Here is a 9,165-nt window from a genome sequence, read left to right on the forward strand (position 1 = left end):
TTGACGCAGGGCATGGCGCATACTGCGGACGACATGCCAATCCTAGAGTGCTGACAACATAGAGAGCCGAGGCCCAGTCGGTGCAGAGGCTGAACCATTATGGGGGGGTTCGGTGGGCGCGAGTCCCGTGGCTACAGGAGCCCGGAAGCGGATAGCCGAGGCTCGGAGGGAGTAGTTGGTCTTGTACGTCGATTCCGAGGCTACAGGGACCCAGACTTGACTCTCCACGGCGCGCTATCCTTGGAGCAGGGGTTAGGCAGCATAGTGTAGCATGGGTGTCAGCCGTGGGCACAGTTCCGAGTACAGCGGCCAGTAACCCCTGCACGGTCCTGTCCCAGATGGCATGGCGTCGATGTGACTCCCGTCTCGTCGGCCACTCCGCTGTATCAAGCCGTCATTCGGCTGACGTCGCAGGAGTGGTTGGACGTGTTAGTTGGACGTGACGTCCTGTCAGAGAAGACGGTCAAGGCAGCGGTGACGGGGTTGTTGCCGAGCCGGCCTCGAGCGAGTCGGTAACTGAGTGCTCGTCCGAGGCCTCGTGGCGCGGGGCCTCGGGCGAATCGGAGAATCGGTACCTCGTCCGAGGCCTTGCGGCACGGGGCCTTGGGCGAGGCGGAGAATCGGTACCTCGTTCGAGGCCTTGCGGCGTGGAGCCTCGGGCGAGGCGGAGAATCGGTACCTCGTCCGAGGCCTCGTGGTTGTCTCTTGGCTTCGATATTTACAAGGTCTAAGCGATTTTTTCGGTTCTTACTTAGGGGACCCCTTTTTATGGTACCCGACAACTTTGTAGTTGGAAGAGTAAGTTTCTATCATCTGTGGCTAGCTTGTGCTAATCAATTCAGTGGTCCAGTTTTCCTATGTATATGTTGTAGGGGACCGTGACGCCTAAGAGGGGGGGTGAATTAGGCAACTTAAAACTCTAACTCTAAAGTATGGCCTCTTTTTCAACCTTTAGTAAAACCTATGCAAAAGATAAACTATATAAATGTGCAACTACGGTTTTGCTAGTATGTTGCTATCTCTACCGCAAAAAGAGTTATGCAACCTAGGTTCCAAACCTATCAACTAGCATATCACTAAGCTAGGAAAGTAAAGCACACACTAAGATTGCAATGTAAACGCGGAAGCTAAAGAGTAAGGTAGAGATATGTAACTCCCGTCGACGACTCCGTATTTTTACCGAGGTATCAAGAAGCATGCAAGCGAGCCCCTCGCAAGGAATCCCTCGCAAGGGCCAAGCTCCCGGTCGGGTAACTCCGTGGATAGCCCCAGGCCTTCCTCACGCGCAAGTAGGTCTCCGGTGTGCCTTCCGGCAAGCCTCTCCCAGACCGCAATCCGCCGTCTTCACTATCAAGCTTCCGGTCGAACCGCCGCAGGCCTTGTTCCCTTCGGTACATGGTGGCGGCCACACCACAAACACGGTTGGTGTGATCTCGTAAGACTACAAGCCCCTCTGATGTACAACAATGGTGCGCGCAAGCACCGAGTGATAAGAGGTGTGCAAACCTCACTAAACACAAGGCCTAAACCTAGAGCAAGCGCATAAGCAGTGGTCTAATTAACTTAAGCACTTCGCAAAGCACCTACACTAATCACCTCATGAATCACTAAGCAATATGCAAGTGGAGATCATTAAAATGGTGTATCAACACCCTTGGTATGTTTTCTCAGCTTCACTACTCTCAAATGGCCGGTTGGGGGGTCTATTTATAAGCCCCACTGAGAAAGTAGTCGTTGGGGGCGAAACCTAGCTTTCTGCTACTGACCGGACGCTGCTTTCGTCCTGACCGGACGCATCCGGTCGTCCCGACCATTGGAACGCGCATGTTGATCGGACTCTACGCTGAGTCCGGTCACTGTTGGCCGGACGCGTCCGGTCGCGCTGGCGCCGCTCTGGGACCTCTCTAGACTCGATCGGACGTTGCAGTTCCTGCGTCCGGTCATCTAGTGCCGCTGCGTCCGGTCACGTTGAAAACATTGTCGTGGTGATGAACAGTGCCATCGGTGCGTCCGGTCACATGTCTTCTTCAGCGTCCAGCTGCAGTCTCAGACTGCTGATCGGACGCGTCCGGTCGCTATAAGGGTCGCGCCCGGTCACCTCTGCCGAGCTCGTTTCTTCGCGATCTTGCGTCCGGCTTGGTTCCCCTCTTCATGCTTGGACTATACTTGATATCTTGGGTCTTCTCTTGTGCTCCTAGGGTCTTGCTTAAGGTGTTTATCATCGGATCATCATGTCGCATTTGTCCAAGTCACGCCTTGCACCCTATTGAACTACAAAACAAACACTTGTAAATTTATTAGTCCAATTTGGTTGTGTTCATCAAACACTAAAATTCAAAGTAAATGGGCCTAGGGTCCATTTTCCTTACATATGTTCTCTTTCTTCGAGGTACCTTGTGGGGCTTTCAAGAAAATAAAATATTATGGATCAAGATTTTTCTAGAAAATCATGAGCACAAGAAAAAATATAGACTTGTAAAATGGGGTTTAGGATACCAACCTAGGGAATAGGAGGGTTGGAAATTCAAAATTCATATTTACACAATAAGTCCCTCCTCAACAAATGGTTATACAAACTTTGTAATGTAGATGAAATGTGGCAGAAATTATTACGAAATTAGTACATAAATAATAAAACACTTTCCCAAGTTAAAAGGAAAGCTAGGGATTCTCATTTTTGGATGGATTTTCTGGCAGTTATGGATCAATTTTTGGATTTAGTGAGGTTCAACTTAATGCACGATTCTCAAATCTGGTTCTGGCAAGATACCTAGTTAGTGAACCAACCTTTAAGCTACAAATTCCTGAACTTGTTCAACATAGTTCCCAAAAACACATGCTACAGTAGACGAAGTATTCAACACAGCTCCCCTTAGTATCTCTTTTAGGAGGGCACTGATTGGGAATAAATTGCTAGAATGGAATAATCTAATTATAACTATTACCAATGTAAACTTACAAGCAAGGAAGGATACCATCGTATTGGACCTTATGTAAAAGTCGTAGTTATATAGTTAGGTCGATATACAAATTCTTAACTACTAATGACATCATGATAACACAAGAAATTTGACGAGTAAATCTGCCCCTTAATGTTAAGATATTTTTTTATTGCTAAAAGAGGTGTAATACTAACTAAGACAGACCAAGGTAAAAGAAATTGACGAGGATGAAAATATTGCTGCTCCTATGGTAATTACGAGAGTATTCAACACAGTCACCTTGACTGGCGAAGGCATGTCCATAGTCACCGTGTACGACTCCGGTTTGAGGTGAGTCTCTCGTATGCATTTGTAGAGACGACCATAACAATACTACATCCATGATTTTTAGCGGCTAAAAGACCATTTCTAGCAACGGTTTTACTGGCCGTCCCTACCGAACCGTTGCTAGAAATGGCCAATTTGTAGGGTCAGCTGGCGAACTGTCCCTACGAATTGGATTTGTAGGGGCGGCTTGTTTCCAAATATTCTTGAATCCAGGTAAAAAAAAACAATTTTTTCTTAATCCAGAGAGGCCCCCATCGGTCAGCCACCTGCACAAGTCGCAAGTCGCGGCAGGCGGGATTCAGACCTGCAACCTCTCCCTCGCGCGTACGTTCCTCTATCAGTGCACCTCACACTCACTTATGTCTATAATAGATTTTCTTTCCCCACATATTATCCAAAACCGATTTTAAATTAATTGCTTGAGGCCCTAAATGAATACAAATGAAAACGTTGTCAACTATAAAGTTATTTAACTTTTCAAGATCTACAACTTTTATTTTGGTAGTTCCTTCATCCGAGGTCGTTTACAAAATTTGAATTTCAAATTTGACAAATTCAAAAGTAGTTTTCCTTGACAAGATGATTTCAAATCAAAAATTTGTTAACTATAAAGTTGTATAACTTTTCGAGATTTACAAGTTTCATTTTGGTTGTTTCTCCATCCGAGGTCGTTTGAAAAATTCAAATTTTAAATTTGAGAAACTCAAACGTAATTTTCCTTAACAAAATGACTCAAATGACAAAGTTATCAGCTACAAACTTTTATAACTTTTTAAGATCTTCAACTTTAATTTTGGTTGTTTCTTCATCCGAGGTCGTTTGAAAAATTCAAATTTTAAATTTGAGAAATTCAAACGTAGTTTTTCTTGAAAAGATGATCTCAAATGAAAAAGTTGTTAACTACAAACTTCTATAACTTTTCGAGATCTACAACTTTCATTTTGGTCATCTTTTCATGTGACTTTGTTTGAACAATTCAAAATTTGAATTTTTAAAAAATGACTACTTCAAACAACATTTTGATCCCGTAAATAATTTCAGCTGAAAAAGTCGTCAACAAAAAAGTTGTAGAACTCATCAAGATCAACAAATTTTATTTAGATCATTTGTTCATCCGACAAAGTGGTAGTGCACATTGTTCACAAATTTACATGTCTCTTATAGTTTATGAAACTATATGAGTGATATGTAAATTTGTCACATATGTTTCTCTCCTTATTATTTTAGCTTGTCTACTTCTCATCAATGGAATTCATATGAAGCCAAAACAAAAGAACCTTCTAAATAACGACCCAAGAAATGTTTATAACGAACTCAAATACAAATAATTTATCAACGTGCATGGTAATAACTATTGATAAACATATGAATAAACATTTCATAGTAAAAAAAGTGGCAAAATAAGTTTTTTATGAGAAAGTTTAATGAAGTTATTAGTTGTAAAGGACTCAAAACAACAAAGGAGAGAAGTACATCAAATTTTGAATTTTCTTAAGTGTGGTACACATGCACACGCGAAGGGTTAGGAACGACGGTCGCCGACCCGCCAGGTGGCGCGACTGCAGCGGCGCCTCCCTCTCTCGACCTGTGGCCGCGGCGCCTGACCAAGACCTACGAGCCGCGACAGAGCATCTGGTGTGGTACGTACGTGACCGTACTTCGGTTTCCCGTCGATAAGACTAGTTTACGATTCGCTCTTTAATTTAATATATATATAAAGAGAGAGAGAAGAGTCTTGTTTTTAGTTGATCGAGTTCATCAGATTTGTTGCTATCGTTTGCCATCGTCGGTACAGAGATATGGCTTCATCGGATCAAGAAACCCCGGGGCGCAGCTCCCGGACGGCGATGGATCCCGTCACCGACACCGCCGGTGAGTCCAGTTCTCCTCTCCTGTACTCTACACCGACAACATGTCCCGTAGTCAGCGCCTCCGGCTCCGGGTCAGGGGTGATTGTTTCTCAGAAGCGTCACGCCCGCAGCCCGCTCGCTCTTCTTGCAGGCGAAGCGCTCGACGAAAAGCGGCAAAGGACGACGGCAAGCATCAACAACACAGCGGCCGTGGCGGTGCCGTGGGCGTTCATTCTGGCGGACATTCTGGGCGTAGTACTCCGCTTCCTGCCCTGCCTCGCCGACCGCTCTGCCGTGCGGTCCGTGTGCCGGCACTGGCGTGCCGCCGTGCTGGGGCACAGCCTGCCGCCGCCGCTACCGCTCCTCGTGCTCCCCAGGCTCAGGTTCTTCAGCTTTTCCACCCAGGGGGCAGTCGTCGCTATGCGCCGCGTGTGGATGCCTGAGGAGGTGGCCACCGGCCATGTCGGCTGCGTGGGATCTTCCGAAGGATGGCTTCTTGTGGCGAGACCCTGCGAAGATGCCGCCGGCTGCGAGCGCTTCCTGGTGAACGCGCTCTCTCATAATGTCGTCCGTCTGCCCCGTCTGCATGCTCCCTACTGCACCACCTCTGGTGAGCACCCCTGGACTGCCAACGATGACCCCACGCTGTATTCAAGGTCACTCGACCACGTTGTGCTATCTGCTCCGCCTGGCTCGGCGACCAAGTGCATAGTGGCTGGCTTCTCCTACCGCAGGCCTGTGCCTGGGCTCTCAGATTGGCGCGGCTTGCCTGGGATTACGCTGTGGCAGCCAGGGATGAAGACCTGGTACGTCTACCAATCTCGCTGGGTTGCCTGGTTGAGTGACCTTGTGTTCCACCAGGGGAAACTCTACATGCTCCGCAGGTCCTGGCACACCATCCAATCACCATTGCTCTTGGCTTTTACACTCGGGGAAGATGAACATGGGGTCAATGTCTCTGGCTTTGAGCATCGAGTGACTATGCCGCTGTTCCCCCGTCCCGGCCCTGCGAACTGGGCAGCGAGGTGCAACTTGGTGCAATGGCGTGGCCGGCTGGTGGTGATAATAAGATATGTGGATTCTTACATATCGTTCTCCCATACTGAGAGGGTTGATGTGTTTGCATTGGACCTCAGCATAGACCCTTGTGGTGTCACTGAGATCCGCAGCTTCGATGGCGATTGTGTCTTTGTCGATCTATGCCGCTGCACTTCCTTTCCTGCCGGCTCGTATGAGGGTGTCCAAAGTGACTCTATCTACTTTATCGATAAGTATAAGAAGGACGACCTGCCTAGTTATGTGACAACTGTGTACAACATGAGAGATGGTACAGTGAAGCCCTTCACTGCTGAGTTATTGTCGGGTAACCCAGCAGAGGACAAGCTCGCGAGCCCAGTGTGGATGTTCCCTCCCGAATGAACTGCAGATTAAGTCTGATATATCTTACCTGGTGCTGTCACTTATTTAAATTTGCAGGATTCTCTGTTAATTACAATGTCTCTTATATTTTAGAACCCCATTTAATTTTAGGGCACTTGTGTTTCTTTGAGTTCCTGTCGATATGATTTGGAGTCTTGCATAAATTTGTTGATAGTCATCATGGACTTTCTATATGCAACAATTGATGTCTTGCATCTGTGACCTGATGGCACTATTTTATTTTCTACACGCTGTTTCTCTGAGACTGGAATATATATTCTGATGTTGTTTGACTGGACGAATGTGAGTTGCGGCGCTCTGCTATTGTTAGTAGCATGTGGCTCTTTGAACGTGTGCTGAATGTAATTTACTCTGAAAATAATCAAATAAAATATCGTAAGTAAATTGCCACAGCTGTTTCTTGTTAAAAAAAACATAAGAGTGACATTGCCCATGATCTCGTTTCTATGGATTAGCAGTATTGCAGTAATCAGATAAAAGGCCATAAGTCAATTTTGTTCTTTATGAATTCAATTGGAGGTATCATCTCATCTGGTTCTTCTGGTTTAGTATTGTAGTTTAAAATCATGGGATGATTTTCCTATCGCTGAATAATAATAATGTTTCTAGTGAGTTCTAGAAATTAAGATTATTTTGTATTGTCTCCCAATTCAATTTGGCAGAACCCACACAAAAGGCAACCAGACAGTCTGGTGCATGGACGCCGGACGACTCCATAGGTCGGAGCATGACACAATTTTCTATTTGCTTTGGGTTGGTTTTTGGTGATGCATTTGGACTCCACCCTATAAATATAAATGTCGGACTGAGCAATCCAATCGACATTTTTTTTTATCTTTTTGTCTTTACTTTTTATTCTCCCTTTGCCCTTGTCTCCTCCAAACCTAATCTGCTGCTCTGCAAGCTTCTAGATGGAGTTTCATGTGTTCTAGGTTGCCTTGCTGACCCTAGAGCAACCCTAAGTGTGTCTCCCCGATATGTCCTCCTCGCATATGCTCAAGTGTTTTAACAAAGGGTAGATCTAACAAAACTAAACGAATTTCCAAATGAATGATACTTTTTTGAATTTTAAGGGTTTGGCTGACTCTAAGAAGTTTAAGTTTATGTCAGATTAAATAACTATTGAAAAAGTCTAGATTTTATTGTCTTATTGAAAACAAGCAAGAGGGAATGCTCAGAAACTTTTCTTAAATTTTTTTGTTATGGGAAAGAATTTCTGTGGCATTATAAACCACCCCAAGGGTGATCTCATGGTATGCTTCTAGGCATCAACCTATAGACTTTTGACGTTAGTGAGATAGGAGACGGGGGGTTCTTTATAAAATTCAAGATTCTCAATAGAGAGACAGATTTCAAATGTTTATCAGTTTCAGTTTACGGTGCCACACAACAATAATTAAAAGAGGTCTTCTTATCGGAGTTGTCTCTCTTATGTGTGAAAGGAACCTTACTTGTTGTTATAGGTGGTGATTTTAATATCATAAGAGGACGAGTTGAATTTGTAACATGTCCTTAATGAGAGATCAGCCAATCTTCTCAGAGGAGGAACTTAAATGGTACCAACGAGCAAAAGTAAAGAACATGCTAGAGGGAGATGCAAATACAAAATATTTTCATTTAGTGGAAAATTGGAAACATAGGAAAAACTCATATTTTCCATCTGGAAAAAGAGGAAGCTATAGTGTGTGGTGATGTGGAACTAAAAAAGTATATCACCAAATACTGTAAAAATCTCTTTAGTCAGCTAGACATCACTCCATTATCAATGGACGAATCGAGAAGATAAGATATTCCTCAAGTTTCAGAAAAGGAAAATGAGGGACACAAAACTTTCCCAAAACAAAAATTAAAGAGGCAATATTTGAAATAAAAAATAATACTGCCCTAGGACCCGATGGGTTCCTGCTAGACTCTTATCAAACTTTCTGGAATGTAATTAAAAGTGGCTTGATAGCTTTGTTAGAGTATTTCCATGTTCGGCACGATTATTCTTCTTTCAACATCTAGTTAAGCGAAAACAAATACAACAGTATAGGGCAATCGGACTGTTAAATGTAAGTTTCAAAATCTTTACCAAGGCAGCCACCAACAGAATTACGAAGTTCACACAAAAAATGGTTAGACCTGCACAAACAGCTTTCCTCCCTTGCTGGAATATCAAGGAGGGAGCCACAGTTCTACATGGAACAATCCATGAATTGCATAAAAAGAAATTTAATGTTTTTTTTTTTTGCAAAGTTGACTTGGTAAAGGCATATGATAAGGTGAAATGAGACTTTTTGCAATAAGCTCTTAGATTGAAAGAGTTTTCTCCAATTTGGTGCAACTGGGTACAAGGTTTTGTACAAGGAGGGAATCCTAGTATAAAAGTGAATGGTCAGCTAAGACCGTATTTCAAAACTAGAAAAGGGCTTAGACAAGGTAACTCATTATCCCTATACTATTTAATATAGTGGTGGACATGTTAGCAATCACTGTTGCGAGAGCCAAAGAGGATGATCAGATAAAAGGGATAGTGCCTCATTTCATAGCAGATGGTTTATCACTTTTGCAATATGTAGATGACACAAATATTTTTATGCACCATGATATTGAACAAACAAATA

General features: G+C 44.0%; 1 protein-coding gene across 3 annotated transcripts; it reads left to right on the forward strand.

Annotated features, from left to right (window-relative positions):
* Window positions 1–4,808: 4,808 nt before the first annotated feature.
* LOC136485305 (uncharacterized) lies at window positions 4,809–6,613 on the forward strand. 3 transcript variants are annotated; one of them, XM_066482216.1, is made up of 3 exons: window positions 4,809–4,909; window positions 5,065–5,141; window positions 5,217–6,613. In XM_066482216.1, exons 2-3 carry the CDS (start codon window positions 5,069–5,071, stop codon window positions 6,536–6,538), a joined length of 1,395 nt encoding a protein of 464 aa, XP_066338313.1. In that variant the 5' UTR covers window positions 4,809–4,909; window positions 5,065–5,068; the 3' UTR covers window positions 6,539–6,613. The 3 variants fall into 3 exon arrangements, with proteins under 3 accessions (XP_066338313.1, XP_066338312.1, XP_066338311.1); XM_066482215.1 differs by lacking the exon at window positions 4,809–4,909 and having other exon boundaries at window positions 5,060–5,141; XM_066482214.1 differs by lacking the exon at window positions 4,809–4,909 and having other exon boundaries at window positions 5,063–5,141; window positions 5,193–6,613.
* The last annotated feature ends 2,552 nt before the right edge of the window (window positions 6,614–9,165 follow it).

This window comes from Miscanthus floridulus, chromosome 10 (genome assembly GCF_019320115.1).
Source record: "Miscanthus floridulus cultivar M001 chromosome 10, ASM1932011v1, whole genome shotgun sequence".
In the NCBI taxonomy this organism is placed as follows: Eukaryota; Viridiplantae; Streptophyta; class Magnoliopsida; order Poales; family Poaceae; genus Miscanthus; species Miscanthus floridulus.

Excerpts from the sequence above, each read along its gene's own strand:
- LOC136485305 (XM_066482214.1), top strand. The coding sequence starts at position 5,069 with ATGGCTTCATCGGATCAAGAAACCCCGGGGCGCAGCTCCCGGACGGCG. Across the intron at positions 5,142-5,192 it reads TCCCGTCACCGACACCGCCG|TCAGCGCCTCCGGCTCCGGG; the intron begins GTGAGTCCAGTT and ends CATGTCCCGTAG.